This window comes from Aricia agestis, chromosome 16, assembly GCF_905147365.1.
Source record: "Aricia agestis chromosome 16, ilAriAges1.1, whole genome shotgun sequence".
Taxonomy (NCBI): Eukaryota; Metazoa; Arthropoda; class Insecta; order Lepidoptera; family Lycaenidae; genus Aricia; species Aricia agestis.
The window spans coordinates 14,849,668-14,869,673 of record NC_056421.1 but is presented as its reverse complement, the minus strand read 5'-3'; the positions used below and the strand labels follow the sequence as shown (position 1 = coordinate 14,869,673).

General features: G+C 41.9%; 2 protein-coding genes across 3 annotated transcripts; both read left to right on the top strand.

The window, feature by feature from the left end:
• The first annotated feature begins 1,477 nt into the window (after positions 1-1,477).
• Positions 1,478-4,575, top strand: LOC121734753 (protein stoned-A). Of its 2 annotated transcripts, none has more exons than XM_042125362.1 (2): positions 1,478-1,536; positions 2,235-4,575. In XM_042125362.1, exon 2 carries the CDS (start codon positions 2,266-2,268, stop codon positions 4,573-4,575), a length of 2,310 nt encoding a protein of 769 aa, XP_041981296.1. In that variant the 5' UTR covers positions 1,478-1,536; positions 2,235-2,265. The 2 variants fall into 2 exon arrangements, with proteins under 2 accessions (XP_041981296.1, XP_041981297.1); XM_042125363.1 differs by having other exon boundaries at positions 1,509-1,602.
• A 12-nt stretch (positions 4,576-4,587) lies between these two features.
• Positions 4,588-17,227, top strand: LOC121734751 (protein stoned-B). Its single transcript, XM_042125360.1, has 13 exons — positions 4,588-6,196; positions 6,400-6,568; positions 6,669-6,820; positions 7,093-7,249; positions 10,498-10,713; positions 11,400-11,544; positions 12,322-12,450; positions 12,649-12,754; positions 13,113-13,281; positions 13,447-13,725; positions 13,897-14,051; positions 14,369-14,576; positions 16,144-17,227. Exons 1-13 carry the CDS (start codon positions 4,588-4,590, stop codon positions 16,280-16,282), a joined length of 3,633 nt encoding a protein of 1,210 aa, XP_041981294.1. The 3' UTR covers positions 16,283-17,227.
• The last annotated feature ends 2,779 nt before the right edge of the window (positions 17,228-20,006 follow it).

Genomic DNA, 20,006 nt, shown 5'->3' with positions numbered 1-20,006 from the left:
TAAGTATTATTATCTAATAATTAACAGTACAATTAAATATTAATTACCCAATTATTAAATAATTATAAGTATTAGGTATTATAGTAAACCTAGTTGGTAAGGTATACTATGATAATATGTATAATTATTATTAGATATAGGTCTACCAGAATCTGATGGCAAAAAGTGAGGAAATAAATTGACTCTAGCAATACCGGGGTAATTGGAATAAAACATTTTAATCATAGATAAAGTATTAAGTACCTCAATGATTTTAATCCTTTTTTCCCTTAAGCAGCTTATTCTGTGTGTAAAACATGCAAATCTAAAAATTTATCCAATGATCAATATCCCTGATGTCCTAAAGTAATTGTTATTTAAATATAATTGTAAAATGTAACTCTTAAGCCGACTTAGTCTTCAGGATGTAATGTAAGGCTTATAAAATAAATAAGATTAAAAACAAAGGATATTCCTTTTAAGCGAGTGCTAGCAGAAATCCCCTACCCAACTTAATGTGCGATATTGTCATCATCGACCTCAGAAAAACAATTTCGCTATATTATTTGCATGCTGAGTCTGCCTGTGATTGGGTCTGCACCTTAATAAGGTTCGTGTTGTAATATTAGTGAAATAAGTTTTTTATAAGATGTAGACCAGTTGGCAGACCAAATAAATAAATAAATATTTTTTGAAAATATGCCGTCAGCCCTCAGATTCTGGTAGACCTATATAAATATAATATCTTCGTTGGTTCTGACTTCTGAGTGTAACATGATACAAAATAAGATAAAGTAAGACGACACGACGGATTTTCATTGCGTTTGAATGTCCATGACTTTTTATTAGAATATTATCTCTTTAGAGTAGTAGGTGATAGCAATATCACTATATATTGCTATCACCTACTAGCTCAATGGCCAATGCGCTCCCTTTAGCCGCTGCTATCTATCGATACCTAGGAACAAAATATTACCTAATTCTAACACAATATCATACAACAGACGTAAATATCTCGGTCAAATATTGTAATATCCAGCAAGAAAGAAGGGTACGATTTAGATGTCAGTGCGACCGAATACAAAAAATGAGCGCATCTCGCCGTCAAACAATTAGTTTGGTGAGATTTAAAATGTAACAATGATATGTAGATTTTTTTTATGAATAAATATATTGAAAAAAAAAATAAGTTGCATTAGAACTAAAAGTAATTAGCTAAAAGCTGCCTAGAAAAGCAATTAAGTATTATATTTTATTAATGGTTACATTGGCCTGCCAAATTAATGAAACATATCTCACACACAGCCCAAAGGATTCATTGGCATCCTAGGACCTAGATAGCACTAATAATAATGCAATCGATGGGGATGTCGCGCGGTGTGTGGGCGGCCTTACGTAACGCGCGCGTGCGCGGTGCGGGGCCGAGCGGCGCGGGACGGCGCGGGGCGGCGTGCGCGCGACGCGGGTCGATGCGGTGCGCTGCGCGGCGCGGCGGCAGTCTCAGCCCGGCTGCGAGCGCGAGTGGCGGCCCGAGCCCGAGTGCGTGTTGCGATGAAGGTACAGACGCCCTTCCCCGTAGCGGGCTAGCGCGTAGCGGTATGAGGTAGCTGTAGCGCGGCCCCGGTAGGTGCCTGCCGTCGTCACGCCGCTCACCGCTCGCCGCCTCTACGTCGCCGCACCGACCACCCTGCCTCCGCATGACCCGCTGGCACATCTTCACCCGTTTATTGATTTTGGCACAATTCATGTCGTCACTTTTAACTAAATTTCACGACTTTCACGTATTTTCACTATTGTAATTCCTCACGGCCATCTTGCATCTTCACACGAAATGCATGTACGTTTTATGTCTATAATAGTTCACCTATAGTACTTTGTGAAGTAGCTCAAACATTTTCGAAACCTCCATTGTTACTTGTTAGCACTCGACACTCTTTAGTGTAACTTAATAATGTTTCAACATTATATTATTATGTTGTACCTCTTCAGTTCATTTTATTTTTATCCCACTAGTAGATAAGTCTTTAAATATTCGCTCAAAAATAAATATAAACGTTGCAGATTCGACGTATATATTCAGAAACAGTTTTTAACATGTGCCTTGTAGGGTGATTTCCAAAACAAAGGCTATAATATAATATTATAGTCAATATTTTTAAGACTAAAGAGCAAAAGTTCCTACTAATGCATATTTATTGAGAAACAGATATATTTACTAGAAATGACTCATTAATGGTAAATGTTTTTTTTTTCAGCAACACCGAGAGATATTTATAATCTCATATAATGCTAAAGTTACCCAAAGGCCTTAAAAAGAAGAAAAAGGGTAAAAAATCTAAGCGGAAAGGTGAAGACGATCTATTCACAGAAGAAGAATTAGAGAAATATAGACAAGAACAGCAGCGAAAACAAGCGGAGAGTGGAGAGGCTTCGTCTAAAGAGAATGAAGAGTGGTCAAAGTTTAAGGATTTAACTACTGGAGTAGATTCGGTTCTCAAAAAAACCCAAGGCGATTTAGACCGAATCAAATCAACTTCATTTTTTCAACGTGTGCCTACTGGAGCAAAAAAAGTTGAAAAAGTCGTAAAGGAAGAGCCTATAAGACCAGTTGTTGAAGTAACCGAAGCGGACTTTCCTCAATTGGTTGCTGCAGCTGCAGCAGATGCTGAAGCTGAAAGTGGAGATAAAAGTGATTACGGTGTAACAGACGACGAGTCTGACGAAGACGACGATCAAGACGACATATTCGATACTTCTTATGTTGATGCTGTAGAGCGTGGTGAAGTAAAACTTGCGTATGTGCCAGATTCACCCGACGACTTTAAGGACGACGATATATTCGACACTTCTCACGTAGACGCCCTTATAAAAGGCCAAGAAACCAAAACAGCTAAAGGAAAAAAAGGACTTGACATTGGAGTTGCTGTTGAAGTTTTAACAGGACGCATTGATAATGTTACTATCACTACTAAGAAATCCAAACGGGTTATTCCAGGTGATCTGTTACTAGAGACCGTTGATAGAGAAGCAACACCTGTTGCTCCAGTAATAGAATCTGAACCTGTTGAAAAAAGTATCTTAGATTTGGACACTGATATTCCAATCAGTAGTCCAATTGACTTAAGTGTATCTTTACATACTGTGCTATTGCAGCAACAGAAAAGCGAAGCTCAAGAAGAACTTGAAGAAGCAAAAGAAGAAACCAAGCAACCACCGGAGGAAGAAACTGAAATTGACGAGTTTACATTGCTAGCAGCTGAATCTCTTGAAACAAAAACTGAAGTCATAAAACTTGAAGAAAAAGAAATTGTTCTTGAACCGGTTCTGCAAGAATCGTGGTCAGCATTTGAGGCGGATAAAAATGAATCGGTATTTGCTGAAGGGATTGTTGAAGACCAATTTGATGTCTTAGACCCTTATATTGATCAAGACGATCCGTTTGATACAAGTTTTGCGGACGCTGTAGTACCGAAAACTACCGAGCAAATAAAACAGGAAGCTGTTATTTTAGAAGACGACGAAGATTTTGATCCAAGAGCAGAAGAATATCGTGAAAAATATAATAATAGAAGAAAATCTTCAGTTCGAATTCATCTTACCAATCCTGCTGGTATTAGGGAATCAATTACCTCTGATGATATAAATGACGAAGATAAGCAAGCTCGTGATCTTTTAAGTAGCAGTGTAACGGATTTAACACAATTGGGTGATTCTCCCTTAGATCCCTTGGATATACAGGATAATGAAATTGATCCCTTTGACACCACCATTGTCGATAAAATAGTGGCACCAGGCAAAGTTGAATTGAAGTTGTTGGAACAAGAACTTATTGGTGAGACAAAATCAGCCCCTATTTACAGAGTACCAAGTGATCCCGACTTTGACCCTCGTGCTGATGAACCTAAAATTGTAGAAAGAAGGGCATCTCGACCTGAAAACCTAACGGTCAATAAAAGTGTAGTTTTTGATATTCAAGGAGAAGGCCTGACTGCCCCCGATCAAAAATCAAAACCCTCTAAACCGTTAACACCATATTATACTCGAGAAGTTTCAATCACTGAGGATATTAACGAACAACTTGATTCTAACGACAACACAACACAAACACTTACGAGAACAAGATCTCAAGAAGACTTGGCAAAAACTCAGGAATACCAAGCAAAACGGAGACACTCTGAATTTCCTCACAATAGTGCAAAGAGTGCATTTATTGCCGCTGATTTACTACACGGAAGTTCTACTGATATTCAAGTCAAAGTATTGACACCAACTGCTCCGATTACTGAACACGACGAAGTAGACGAAGACCCATTTGATACTTCATTTGCAACTAACATACAACCTAGTCGTATTGAATTAAAGTTATTAGCCAAAGAATTTTCTACAGAGGAAAATTCAAACAATACCACAGAGCAAGGCACAGACTTGTTAGAACCGGGAGATGACTTATTCCAAGTAAAAGCATTATCACCTGAACCGTTGAGTGCTTCAAAGGTACCAGAAGAAGATTTTGACCCTTTTGATACATCCTTTGCTAGTGATTTAAATCCAGGGAAAACTGAGCTAAAGCTTCTGGAGTCCGAATTTCTGAATTAATTGAGAATCAAAATGGCATTTAATCCATTTTTAAGTATCAACGAGCCGACGGCTGCAGTAACTACCGATGATCTTAATCCATTCATGATGGCAGACACCAATGTTGAAACGTTTGTAGCCGCCGAAAATCCATTTGCAGCAAGTAATCCTTTCTCAGACTTCGGTGTAGATTATGAGCCACCGGCTGGTGACACAGTTCCTATGAATATTTTCGGTGGCGTTGAGGCTGCCAGCATAGGCGCCAAGCAATTTGATGATACGCCGTCAATGAACATATTTGGCAATACGCAAACTAATACTGAGCGCATAGAAAAGCCTACCGAACTAGACCTAATTCCTCCAATAGTCGATTGTACTTTTTCTGAAGATGACAGCAGCAGGCACCAGCCACCAACAAGACCCTTACCTCCTGAGACGCAAAATTTAATTTTGAGTGTAACTGGCCAAATGGAGTTCACAAGCTCTGACTTGCTCGATCGCATTCCACCAACTCGCACTCCAAGTCCAGTGTCTGTGCGAGATATACATTCACCGAGTCCAACACCTGAACCGGACATGCTAGCAGAACCTGCAGTACCAGATTCACTAGACATAAATCGAAATAAGCCTGCGCGTCCCCCACCCGCTCGTCCACCGCGACCTGCGCCGCCTCCGAGACCTCAACAGCCTCCTCAGCAACCACCTCAGCAACCTTCTCAACCGGTTGTCGACGACATCAATCTTTTTGATGCTCCAGTACCCGTGACAGTTAAGCCAACAAAGGAAGCAATCCTTAGTCTTTATTCCGCTCCTAAAAAAGAAGAGAAACAAATAGATTTTTTGAGTGATGATATTCCAGATTTTCAATCTTCTGAAGTTGAGATGATCCCACCAAACGTTCAAGAGCCAGCTGCGACCATGGACTCTTCTAATATATTTTTTACAGAACAACCTGCAGCCAAAAATGATACACAACCATCCGTAGCCAACTCGGAATTAAATCCGCCCGAGGAGGTACCAATGGATTGTTCAGAACCTCCCACAGAATTTAATACAACATCTTTAAATGCATCTCCATTTGCTGATATAACTGATAATGATGACTCTCATAACGGGAAAAGTGATCAAATTACCCATGAAAGTAATCCCTTTGAAACCAAAGTTACCGAAGATAATAATGTGTTCAATACGGAAAAAACGGAAATGTTGGCAGACTCTTCACAGCCAGAATATACAGAATCTCCATTTTCGATGCAGAACGATGCTTTTGAATCAGCACCAACAGAAATACAATCAGAAAATATATTTACATCAGAGCCATCGAACGTATTCCAGGAGCCAACAGTTACAAGTACAAATATTTTTGGCGATAATCAAACTCATTTAGTATCACAGATGCAATCTGCAACAGCCACTGACGATTGGAATACAATTCCAAGTGAGAATTTGGCACAAGACGCTTTTGCTGGATCTCAAGATGCCTTTGCTGGATCTCAAGATGCCTTTGCTGGGTCTCAAGATGCCTTTGCTGGATCTAAAGATGCTTTTGCTGAATCCCAAGGGGGATTTCCAGAATCTCAAGATGCCTTTGACGCTTTTTCTGCAAAATTTGACTCTGCTGGCGGAAATCAAATGAACACGGGTGAGTTGTCCTAGCGTTTTATGTTAGTGAACTAATCACGAAAACAAAACACTTATTTTTTATTTTATTCCACAAGCCAAAAAAACTACTACTTAAATAATAATAATAAAACTTTCCTCCCAACATAATGGCAACAAATAACAATACTTTAATTTATATTTTTTATTCGAATGAATCGCATAAATCATCCCCCACGCATGCAGACGCATGGGGAGATGACGGGAGCTCGGACGCGGGCCCGGCCGGCTTCGAGGCGGAGGCGTTCGACCCGTTCCTCAGCATGGGCGCGCCGCCGCCCCCCGCTGCTACTCCCCGCCTCGATCACCAGGCCTCCAAGGACTCCATCGACGACACCTTCTCAGTATTTATCAAGTGAGTTCGCCATTTAAATGTTAACGTTCACTACTATACATATATTATATTATGATACATTAGCGACACAGTTTTTGTTAACCCGATTAAAATCGTGTAGACCGAAAGAGAGCGACGCCGGCGGTCAGGACGTAGCGGTGCCGGTGCTGGCGCCCCCGCCGCGCCCGCAGGTGCTTCCGGACTCCCCGCGCGTCAATCCCTTCGACAAATCCGGAGGCGAACCGACACATGAGAGTTACGAACCCGAAAAAGGTATTCTGGCAAACTATCTCCGTTAACAACAACCGTTAATTAGTTTAAAAAATTGTTAACGCTTAAAGTTCCCCTGCTAGACCACACGGTCCAAAGAACTAGCTCGTAAGCTTAGATAAATTATTGATCTCGCGCGCGCGCGTCGTAGCGCACGCGCGAGACCAATCATTCGTCTAAGCTCGTAAGGTAATCAAGTTTCCCTTAGGCATTTGAAAATACATTTTTTTGCCTTTGTCTTCCGAATATAATATCATGTGAGGTCGCATTCGCAGGCGAGACGCGCGGCAGCGGCGGCGAGACGCCGCCCACGCCGCTGTTCGACGACGACGTGTCGGTGCCGCTGGAGGACTTCCCGCGCATCAAGTACGACGGCCCGGGCTGGGAGATGCACCTGCGCCAGCCCAACAAGAAGAAGATCACCGGGCAGAGGTATCCGCCGCTTCGTCAGGCCGCTCATACTAGGGCTGTTTGATAAGTTCTCGGCTTTACGATTTTTTTTCTATGAAACGATTTAAGTTTCTGTTTTCAGTTCTAAATTCAGTCTTTAACTAGAAGATATGGCTTTAAAAAATCTTATTACATTTCTTTTTTATGACTAAAAAGTCGATTAAAAAAAACTTGCAAAATAATCGACCATGTCTCATTGAAATGTGAATATCTTCGTCCCTGGTAATTATAATAATTATATTCAAGTTCAAGTCAAAATTTTCTTAAAGTGAAATTTATTTTACACAATTATTTATTTTTAATAGAAAGCTTTGCAACTCGGGCGGTAATTAACAACAATCCGATCATCGTATTCATAGGACACTACTGCACATTTTTTTATAGCAAAGGCCTAGAAAAATACTGTTTACCTTTAGAAATGTTCTTTTCTTTTTGAAAATAAAAGAAAAGAGAACACCCAAACTCCATAGAAAATTACCCAAGGCCCGGCGCAGAAGGCCCGGCGCAGAAGGCCCGGCGCAGAAGGCCCGGCGCAGAAGAAATGTATCTCAGTTATTTGTGTATTTTATGTGTAACATTTTTTGATAGGCGTGTTTGCCGCAGGATGTGGCTAAGATAGAAAAAAATGCTTTTAGATTTTTTCAGCCGCTAATTGAAAATTACATTACGTTGAACATATCGACTCCAAAATGTCATAAAATAGTAATGAATTATGTTTATAAAATACATAATTATAATAATAATAAATAATAAATCTTTATTTTTCAATAAAATCACATACAATATGACTAATATGAGTCAACCCCATTAAGCATAAGATTACTTGTGTTTTATTATTATACCGATCTTTCTTATGTATATGAAAATAAGTATACAGGGCATGGGCGCCGGCAGAAATAATTTCCAAGGGGTGCAGATTTTAGTTTTTTTTCTTTTCTTTTTACTTTTTACGAACAACAGTGACTCTATTTACGTCAACAGAATATATTATACATATTTTAGTGCCGAAACATTACGAACTATCTTTGTACGGCTTTCAACATACAACTTTTTTATTTCAATAATTCCTGTTGATCCCGAGATTCCCAAGGGGTGCAAGTGCACCACCTGGCGCCGCCCTGCCGGCGTCCATGATACAGAATGTAACAAAAATAAGTGATAATACTTTAAGGTGTGTACGTGTTCCTTGTATAGAGTTCAATGTAAATTACTTTTAGCAGACAGAATTTGTAGTACCTATCTTTATTCCTAAAAGGAAAAAGTAAGTGTTTTTGTAAATTTAGTGATTGTTTAAAACATTTCATAAAAGTAATTTAAACTAAAATTGTTAGGTAAACCTGAAAATAATAAAATAGTATTTTTTTTACTTAAGCCACTTTTTACGGCAATAACACATGTACATTTCTTTTACTAAGTATACAAAAAAACTGAGATACCTTACTTTCGTGACGGAGCTTGGGCTTTTTTGGGTGTTCGTCTTTAGTAGAGTTTAGTCCCTAACTAAAAAATTGCCGCCCTAATCTGTAACACTTACTTTTTCAAGAAGATTTCTCTATGGCCCAATTTTCCACCCTCATTGAAAGAGTAGGCTAATATTTGGCTTGATATTTATTAAATTGTAATAATAAATAACTCATAATTATAAAAAATGTAATAAATGTTGAATCTCTTTGATACAAAATATTTTCAAAAAATTAATTTAATTTCCGAGCTATCGGATACTTAGATTTTTGAAACGTCAAACGAAGGCAACGAACGACACGAGAAACGCGGCAACGGTTTTGCAGAGACATTTTTTTTATCTTTTGGATAGTACAACATTTTTTTAAAATATTGGTAATTTTCTAGAAAATGAACGATTTTTAGCAATCGGGGTAGACTCGTCTTTAAAGACCTATTTTATCTATTGAAACTGTTGAGTCTTTTTTGTTTAATCATTTCACATAATATCTGCTAAGATATACACAACTTATTTAAAATGACGAAGACTGATTTCGTGTTTACTATTTAATTTTATAAGACTTTGCAAAAACTGCGCAACTGCTCTAATACGCGCGCCTCCAAGTTTCTGCTGACTTGCCCTAGATGGTTGTTTAATTATTTTTTTTCTAATTAAGCAATTTACAAACGGTGTGAGTTTTAATCTAGTTTAGAATGGTCCTATATGTGGTAGAAGTTATACTCGTACGCTTGTAAGTGACGCAGAAGTATGTCAAGAAAGAGTAGACGCAGTATAACATTTTCTAAACGTAAGATCACGCTCAAAATATGGTGTTTTTTTCTCTTTGTATTCCACAGAGAACGCTTATAAATATTATCATCTTGCACATTAATTTTATCTCGATTTAATAAGGTTTTGATATCTTTTATTTCATTGTGAAATTGTGTACAGCGTCTACGCTTCTGAGGGTTCCGTAGCCGAATGGCAAAAACCGGAACTCTTAATATAGATTCGTCATATCTGTCTATCTGTCCGTCCGTATGTCACAGCCACTTTTCTCCGAAACTATAAGAGCTATACTATTGAAACTTGGTAAGTAGATGTAATCTGTAAACCGCATTAAGATTTTGATACAAAAATGGAAAAAATATTAAAAATTTTAGGGGTCCCCATAGGTACAACTGAAACAAAAATTATTTTTTTATCTAACCTATGCGTGTGGGGTATCTATGGATAGGTCTTCAAAAATCATATTCAGGTTTCTAATATAATTTTTTTCTAACTTGAATAGTTTGCGAGAGAAACTCATCCAAAGTAGTAAAAAATGTGTTCCCGGCCCTTTAACTTCTAAAGTAGTTCTGAAGTAGTATCTCATGATAAGTCTAAAAAAATATATTATGATCATAACTATAAAAACTATCAACTTAAATTGGTATGAACGAGATCTAGCAAGTAGTTTTTTTTATATACGTCATAAATGGTAAACCTTAAATTAACTTTAATTAAATCAACTGAAATATAAAAATGAATCAAAAATCTTTTAATTTCATAAAAATAAACCTTTTTGCTACTGCGGAACCGGAAATCGCACTTGGCCGGTTTTTTTTGACAGCTATAGTCGTATTCAATGTAAATTGTAATTAACACAGATATTAGATTTCCTGTTCTGAGGTAATTCACTAAATTGTCGTAATAGTTTTGTCAGCGAGTCAGCGTAGAGAGTGAGTCACGGTTTCTCCGTAGATTACAATAGTTCCCTTTCTGTTTACTGCAATAAATATCGGGTCAGGTTCTGGAAGAAGATCTTCGTGCGGCTGGTGTACCAGGGCGACACGCCGGCGGTGCAGCTGCTGAACTCGGCGACCGACAAGGAGCCGATCCAGGAGCTGCCGCTGCAGGCGTGCTACTCAGTCTCCGACATCGGCGCGCAGCAGTTCGACCAGTTCGGCAAGATCTTCACCGTCAAACTTCAGTACATCTTCTACAAGGAGCGGCCGGGAGTGCGGTGAGTGACGCCCGCCTGCCTAATTCGCGTGGGATCTACCTACTCGTTTTATTATGTTACATAATATTAAAATATTTACCTAACACAAACAGGATATTTATCAGAGGATTTCTGTTCTAATTTGTCTACATTTTCAATATATCGCTCCAATTTTATTTATATGTATAGATGTATAAATTTACAAAGTAAAGCTTTGAAGAGCCTCGTTTGTAGAGATAATTTTCTATTTATTTCAAACACTATTATTTTATAATGATAGTATGTAGTTTCAAAAGTGCTGCAATTGTTTTGGATCCGTTAACATAAAAGCTTTATTCTGCGATGAAAAACGTTGTTAAAAAGGTTTTCTCGAAAGAAAAGACTTTGGTGGATTCAAGGATAGGTCGGAAAAAAGCATTTCGATAAATATCTGGATTATCAGATAAAGATCCCACGAGCTATACTTACAAACTAATTTTGAAAAATCTAGTATCGCGAATACATAATGAAACCGTAAATTTACACGTGAAATAATTATAGATTTTATTACTTATTACCACATGAATGAATTTCAAGTCACTCGTTTCGAATTCTAAATTAGGCTTTAGGAAGCGAGTGTTAAACATTTCGGAATGAGTCTCACGAAATGAGTTGCAGCATGTTTAACCGCTCGAAACTGATGGCAAGCGTGGGGGGACTCGTTGCAGGCCGGGTCAGGTGACGAAGGCGGAGCGCATCACGAACAAGCTGTCGCAGTTCGCGGCGTACGCGATCCAGGGCGACTACCAGGGGGTGAAGGAGTTCGGCTCCGACCTGCGCAAGCTCGGCCTGCCTGTCGAGCACGCGCCGCAGGTACGCCGGGATGCATTCAGACCGCTACGCGACGCGAGAATGAATTTCTATGGATTTGACAGATTTGCAAGACGCCTCACGCAATTGAAATCTGTAAATTAAGTACAAATTTAGAAACGCATCTATCGTCGCGTTGCCTGCACCTGCAAATTTTTTGTAAATGTAAATGTAGGTCTGTATTTTACTTTAAAATTGTAATTGGTAGCTTTTATTTAGTTTTATAAGGAGCGCGAACCAGCAACAGGATAAACCTATCAGGGTTTTTTGTTGCTGTATTTAATATTAAAATGTCTCTTATATATTATGGTTAATAAATATATAAATAAATAAAAAATCGAAACAGTTGCTGCCAGATACGATCACATTAAGTGCGATGTTTGCGAAACGAATCTTCGAGTTTATCCCCAAACGAAACACATTGATGAGCCGGGCTGGGTCGAGGGTTCGAAATCTCTCGTCCTCTGTCTATATATTAAACGGGCATAATAATATTTTCCCGCAACATTACCCAGATCGTCACGAGTAGCTTCTGGCGGCCGTTGCGGAGGAAGTTTCCGTTCTAAAAACATAATATTTTCTTACTCGTGTACGATGTACCATCGAAGAACTCGATTCATACGCAGTCGACGGACCTAAATCATTCGTTTATGTCAAATCAATGTTATTCGTAATATGTCGGCAGGGTTTGACACAACGAGACCGAATCACGTAGATCCGCCATCTGCCTAGGAATCAACTTCTCTGATAATAGATTTTCTAATCGTGGTGTACTGGCAGGTGTCGCAGCTGTTCAAGGTGGGGTCGCTGAGCTACGAGGACGTGAAGCAGTTCAGCAGCCTGGTGGAGGAAGCGCTGTTCCGCATCCCCGTGCACCGCGACCGCGCGCTCACCTACAAGATGGAGGAGGTGAGGCTCGCTTCACGGTATAGCGAGGACGCAACCATCTCATTATTTTGCTACTTCGATGACCATAAAAGAAGGCGCACTGTAACGTTTCGATCGATGTGCTTTCGTTTAGCTATCGATGTTATTTTATACGTATGTTAAAATCGAGCCAAAATATAACACTGCAACCTCTTTAAACATCTCTCAACGTGGTTGCAGGTCCAGATCACGGCGGTGGACGAGCTGTACGTGGAGCAGGACGCGGAAGGCGCTGTGCTCAAGCAGATCGCGCGCGTCAGACTCTTCTTTCTCGCCTTCCTCAGCGGTCAGTGTGGAGACTTTATTGACTTAAACTCGGCTGACCGATGACGTCAGCTCACTCCGGTCGGTTTCCCTACGGAGGTGCTGCTCAGTATGTGTCAGTATCGAGTGTAGCTAAATAAAAAAAAGCTCGGTCGTAACGTAAGACGTCTTTCGTACTCCCGAACTAAACACTTAGTGAAGAATAAGTTTACGAGAAAGACGAATGGCCAGGTAGATAATACCCTGCCGTGCGGGAGCTAGCTCCGATTAGATGCGTTATGACCTAACACATCAAACGCGAGTACGCAGCGTCGGTCGTGTTCGTTTTCTTGTGTATTACACTGAGTATAAACGTGTGGACGGTGTGTGTGTGCGTGCAGGCATGCCGGACGTGGAGCTGGGGGTGAACGACCTGCGGCGGCAGGGGCGCGAGGTGGTCGGCCGTCATGACATCATCCCCGTCGTCACCGAGGAGTGGATCCGCGTAGAGGCGCCCGAGTTCCACGCCTGCGTCAGCCCCCAGGACTTCCACGACTCGCAGATCATCAAGTAAGGTCGCGTTCCGAGATGCCGTTTGACGTTTGAAAATGTATGATATGAAATTAAATTGAAATGTAATTTGTAATGTGTAAGTTACCCGTGGGGAATACTAAAATTGTTGTAGTAAAAGAGCTGGGAGCGAGCGATTGTTGAAGTTAACGATGGTCTCGTCAGGTTCAAGCCGCCGGACGCGTGCTACATCGAGCTGCTGCGGTTCCGCGTGCGGCCGCCGCGCAACCGCGAGCTGCCGCTGCAGCTGAAGGCGGTGTGGTGCGTGACCGGCAACCGCGTGGAGCTGCGCGCCGACGTGCTGGTGCCGGGCTTCACCTCGCGCCGCCTCGGCCAGGTGCCCTGCGAGGACGTCGCCATCCGCTTCGAGATCCCCGAGTGCTGGATCTACCTCTTCCGCGTCGAGAAACACTTCCGATACGGCTCCGTCAAGTCCGCGCACAGGTGAACACCGCACTCGTTACTAGTCCGGCTCTCGTGATTCACTGTAAAGTTCCTCAGATCGATCTAAAATTCTCACGTCGGTCAGTCGACGGAGCCATTCCGATTCATAGATGATTAAGTGAGAAAAATACTGTAGTAGTTTTTTGTTACTGACGATGTGGTCGTGGTCAGGCGCACGGGCAAGATCAAGGGCATCGAGCGGTTCCTGGGCGCAGTGGACACGCTGCAGGAGTCGCTGATCGAGGTGACGTCGGGGCAGGCCAAGTACGAGCACCAGCACCGCGCCATCGTGTGGCGCATGCCGCGCCTGCCCAAGGAGGGACAAGGTGAGCCGTGAGCGCCGTGTCTGTGCTCATTTAAGCGGGAGACACCTTCGATAATGCTCATAATTCGTGAAATTAATTATAAACTCCTTCGCTAATTACAAATTATTAAGTTATTCAAGTACTGCCTATAAACTTCCGACTAGTTATTGCAAATTATTATCCTAACCCATAGCAAGCGACGCGTTATATCAAATCACACCTAACTTCGCTATTAAAACTAGCAAATATTATAATAATATGACTTATCACTTAGTAAAACGTTACAACGTCCGTTTAGTACGATACTAAACCCCCTCCCCTCCCCCCGGCCCCCTCAGGCGCGTACACGACGCACAACCTGGTATGCCGCATGGCGCTGACGTCGTATGACCAGGTGCCGGCGGAGCTGGCGCGCTGGGCGCACGTGGAGTTCACGATGCCCGCCACCGCCGTCAGCCACGTCACCGTGCGCTCCGTCAGCCTCCAGAACTACGACAACGACCCACCGGAGAAATACGTGCGGTACCTCGCCCGCCACGAGTACAAGTGAGTACTGGTATTTAGGTCATTTAACTAAAGCTGGTACGTTAACAGTACTCACACTTATGCAATTTCACTATACGGTATGTTTAAAAATAAGTAATTTTGTAAGTAGAGTTAGTTTTTAATAAAATGGGTTCGTTGTCTATACATATAATAAAATCGTAGGAAAGTAAATTCTGTACATTGAATATTTTTGAAAAATAATACTTGGGACGTGATCTACAATGGATATGGAAGCCAAAAATATAGTTTATAGAATTTTTGTCTGTTTGTTTGTATGTATGTCCGAGATAAACTCAGAAAGTACTAAATGGATTTTCTTCAAATTTTGCAAGAGTATTACTTAGAGGTCGGGTCAACACATCGGCTATATATTATAACCATATCACCTAGGGTGGGGGGAGTAGCTCAAGTTTCAACATTTTGCGTGTAGTACGGTGCGTTGTAGAGAAAAATGTCCAGTACATAATGAAAACTCATAAAATTTTCTACAAATTTGTCTTTTACACTTTGTATCTATCTTCACTCCTTGCCTTGCTATGAGGTTTTATCTATCTTATCTATACAGATTTCGTGTGTCGTTTAATTAATATGCGGGAAGCTTTGGCACCGGTCATTACTTGGAGGAGGCTGCGCCCTCCCCCCCTCCTGAAAATTTTGCTTAAAACAAAACAGTGTCGCGAATCCAATCCCCCCCTGTTGGTCCCCTCATGAAACTATTACTTATAACGAAATGATGTTGTGGCGTTAGTATTGCGTCTTATTTCTACTTTTTAGGACTAAACTTAGTTATCTATACATAATATAATAAAATCGTAGGAAAGTCAATTCCATACATTGAATATTTTTGAAAAATAATACTTGGGATGTGATCTACTCTAGTAGATCTACAGCTAGTAGATAAATAAAAACATTATATTATACTATTTCCCGTAACCTAACCTCCAAATAGGTAAATAATCACACGCGCCCTGCGCCGATTACACGTGACTGACTTGTAACTCACGCTAAGATTTATAAACACTAGCAAAAGAACTGTCCCCTTCACGCTTATAAGATAGACCGCGCGCGAGAGAGACGGGCAGACTTTCATGATGCGTATGCAGTACGACGTCACGCCGCGCGCTTATTCACAGACACTACACAAGCGCAATGTATTAAATGTGTTGATCGTGCCAGCTTTAGTTAACTGACCTATACTACATCTCGTTTTGTGATGTTTCTCAAATAATACATTTAGGATAACGCCTTTAGTTTTTTCGTTTACGTTTTTGTATCTTTATGTGGTTTTGTAATATCTTAAAATGCAATAAAGTTTTTTATTTATTTTGATAAAATTTTCCCTCCGAAAACTTTGTAAGATGCACTCGTCTCTGTATGATTGAAACTAAAAAGTCAATGTCTGAAACTGATGGGTACAGGTAATTTTTCCGGAAAATAAATTATTTGCTTTTGTTTTTCTTTTTTGTGTTTATTTTTTGTAATGGGTAACTTGACTGTACATCCCACACATAACTGTACTCTCTACGTGCTATGAAAATAGACGATTATAATATATTGTGTTCCGCAGGGTCGGCATCGAGCGCACGACGGGTCAGTCGGTGGCGGCGTACTCGCTGGCTGCGGCCAAGACCGACCCCGCCCCCGCGCCCGCCCCCGCCCCCGCGCCCGTCGCCGCGCCCCCCTCCTCCGACTCCGACTCCGATTAGGTCGGATCGGCGACCTCTGTACATAACCTCCGACGCTGTAGTCGCTTCGGATTTCGTACTCTTCGACTGCGACGCGAATGTGACCCTACACGATCACTGTCGCTTCGCACGAAACTGGGAAAACTCGAAACTCCAAAAGAAGCCGGGCGTAACGCGCTCGAGTTTCACAGTGGTAGTGTACAGTCGCGTTCACGAATTATCCTTTCCTGTCGCTATAAAATAATGATATTAATTATAATATATGAAATAATTCATACTACATTATACGTTGTAGGTAATACGATCACGACACTAGCGGTCACTAGGCGGCCGCGAGAGGCCTACCGAGCTTGTCAAACTCGACCTCTATATTTTTGTATGTAGTCGGAGTGCAATATCACGTAGTCGTAAGTAAAGTTATATGAGCATGTACGTGAAAAGCGCTCGTAGTGGTTTACATGACTTTCACCGAATCGGGCGCCGAAGCTCCGGGTACCCGACCGAAGCTTCCGCGGCCGATTTCGCGAGGCGTTATATACGAGTAATGTTGTAAATAAATAATACTGTTAGTCGACGGTCGGACGGACGACCCCGCCGCGTCCGCGATACTCATACTATAATATCATAGCTAGCGTAGTGTATGTCGTGCGCCGTTCTCGTTACGTATCGTCCTATAGTCTATGGCGATCTATCTCTAGGATAATCCGGTCATTGGTTGCGACGTTCATGGTCCAATTGTAAAATAATCAAATATTTATATTGCGTTGTTGAAGTGTTCGAGATGTATAATACCTTATAGCTTTCTGTCACTCGTGTACCTCTACGCGACCTCCTCCGAGGTGTTCTCCATTTAAAGTTCTATGTACGACGTATTCATTTGGCGAGTGTCGTTAGAGCGCTACATGACACCATAATGTTAACATTAGAGTAAGTACCTATCCCGCGCCGCTCGGTGGTCGCCGTCGGTCGCCGGTGGTCGGCGGTGGTCGCCGGTGGTCGGCGGTGGTCGCCGGCGTTCGCCGACGGTCTCCGGTGGTCGCCGACGGTCGGCGGTGACGGGAGGCGCGGGCCGCGACGGTCCGCCGCAGCAGCAATACTAGAGGAGGTAGAGCACAAATAAGTCGAGCATATTTAATGAATGGTGTTACATAAATAAACTTATTTACTAAATATACGTAGGGAGAGTTACATATATTCGAATTTATAAAATACCTCGTTGATGGCTTCAGTGTTTTCCGCATATCTCCGACACTCCTGCGAGCTCGCCCGGCCCTAGGGCCGCGCCGTGTGTGTACTGACTACTGTTGTCTCCCCGCTGTCGGGACTTATGTTTTGTTGTCAATAAAATTATTATGACTGCTGTAGACGTTTCATTTAAACTACATATAGCTATGTCCACACTCTCGTCATCAATTTTCGTCATCTTCTTTCATTCAACTTTTGTTTTGGCGGATTCAATAATTGAATGCGTCAACGAACGCAACGCCAACTGTCATTTTTAATAACAAAGTTAGTAGTAACGAAAGTTTAGATACGGTCAGAGAGTTCGTTGTTGACTGCGCTATAACGCATGCCCTCGACGAACAGAAAAAGGCACAGTGTGGACAAAGCTAATAAAACGTAAATATCTGCTAGTGTGCCCTATTTGGAAAAGAATGAAAGATTTTAATTTTCTTACAAAATAAACGAATTTTTGTAAGGATTTTAAGTAGAATTTGCAAGTCCATAAAAATAATAAAATAAAATTTGTATTAAGTATTTCTAAATAAATTTGAAACAATTTTTTTCAAAAAGTCTACGTCATAACCTACCACCGGCGAGAAGAACCGGCGTAAAAACCGTAATATTTTTACAATAATTGTAAAGTCTGTCACAAACACATTTATTCCCATTCGTAAAATGTTCCGACAGCCCTTTACTTCCGTGCCGTAGCCCGTAAGTACCCGCTCAAAAGTTACGACCTCATAAGTAATATTATACTCGTACACGCGACACGCGCCCCCGACACGTCACATGTGGAAACCCCGCCACGGTGAGTCACAGGTCCCCGCTGTCCCCGCTGTCCCCGCTGTCCCCGCTGTCCCCGCTGCCCCCGCTGCCCCCGCTGCCCCCGCTGCCCCCGCTGCCCCCGCTGCCCCCACTGCCCCCACTGTTCCCAGGGTAGGGTATCCTATCTCCTCTACTTTATATATATACTTAACATAACAATTAAATAATTATACACTCGGGGTGTAGGTCGACCTCCAACTAGGTGGGACGACGATCTCCGCTTAGTTGCAGGCCCATGTTGGATGCGAGTAGCAGGAGATCGGTCATGTTGGCGTTCATTGAGAGAGGCCTATGTCCAGCAGTGGACGACTATAGGCTGATATGATATGTTAAATATGATATTGAATGTACTGTCACTTCTTGGTGGAAATTCATCTTCAATTAAATAATTATACACTTTCCTTGCACTTATTCCACTTTATTTTAATATATTTATTACAAAATTGTTAAATACACGACCGGTTTCGAAAAAATCATCATCAGGTGTTCATCACACCTGATGATGATTTTTTGTAATAAATATATTAAAATAAAGTGGAATAAGTGCAAGGAAATTGCACTTCGTCTGTTCTTCGAGCTACGTGACCAGCCCAGTTCCACTTCAGCGTACTGATTCTCTGCACTATGTCGGTGACTTTAGCTCTTTGACGAATTGTTTCATTTCGAAGTTTATCCGCCAAAGAAACTCCGTTTTAACATAACAATATACTTTTTCGTTCATACATGTTAATATTTAAATTAAATAACTTTTGTTTTAAAATAAACAAAAAATGCTGTTGTACGTAGTGCGTCATGCGTGGAGGCCGCAAAGGAAGATGTTCCGACCGAGCGAGGTGGTCTGCTCGGTCAGGCCGAAGCCCACGTGATGCATTTCAGACGTCGAATACCGGCGTCGTCGGTATATATTATATACTGACGCGCTTAGAAAACTTCGATAGCGCGATACAGGAATGTTAGGCCAATTGTGGGTACCGCCACACTGTTAAAATAATTCCCGGTAGAAGCTAGTAGTTTTACTTTGCATACGTAAAGTACCTGCTACGAACGTCGTCTACGACGTAGCACCGCTACGAACATCGTCTACGACGTAGCACCGCTACGAACATCGTCTGCGACGTAGCACCGCTACGAACATCGTCTACGATGTAGCACCGCTACGAACATCGTCTGCGACGTAGCACCGCTACGAACATCGTCTACGATGTAGCAGCGCTACGAACATCGTCTGCGACGTAGCACCGCTACGAACATCGTCTGCGACGTAGCACCGCTACGAACATCGTCTGCGACGTAGCACCGCTACGAACATCGTCTGCGACGTAGCAGCGCTACGAACATCGTCTATGACGTAGCACCGCTACGAACATCGTCTGCGACGTAGCACCGCTACTACATCGTCTGCGACGTAGCACCGCTACGAACATCGTCTGCGACGTAGCAGCGCTACGAACATCGTCTATGACGTAGCACCGCTACGAACATCGTCTGCGACGTAGCACCGCTACGAACATCGTCTGCGACGTAGCACCGCTACGAACATCGTCTGCGACGTAGCAGCGCTACGAACATCGTCTATGACGTAGCACCGCTACGAACATCGTCTGCGACGTAGCACCGCTACGAACATGGTCTGCGACGTAGCACCGCTACGAACATGGTCTGCGACGTAGCACCGCTACGAACATCGTCTGCGACG

Excerpts from the sequence above, each read along its gene's own strand:
- LOC121734751 (XM_042125360.1), top strand. The coding sequence starts at position 4,588 with ATGGCATTTAATCCATTTTTAAGTATCAACGAGCCGACGGCTGCAGTA. Across the intron at positions 10,714-11,399 it reads AAGGAGCGGCCGGGAGTGCG|GCCGGGTCAGGTGACGAAGG; the intron begins GTGAGTGACGCC and ends GACTCGTTGCAG. Across the intron at positions 13,726-13,896 it reads TCCGTCAAGTCCGCGCACAG|GCGCACGGGCAAGATCAAGG; the intron begins GTGAACACCGCA and ends GGTCGTGGTCAG.
- LOC121734753 (XM_042125362.1), top strand. The coding sequence starts at position 2,266 with ATGCTAAAGTTACCCAAAGGCCTTAAAAAGAAGAAAAAGGGTAAAAAA.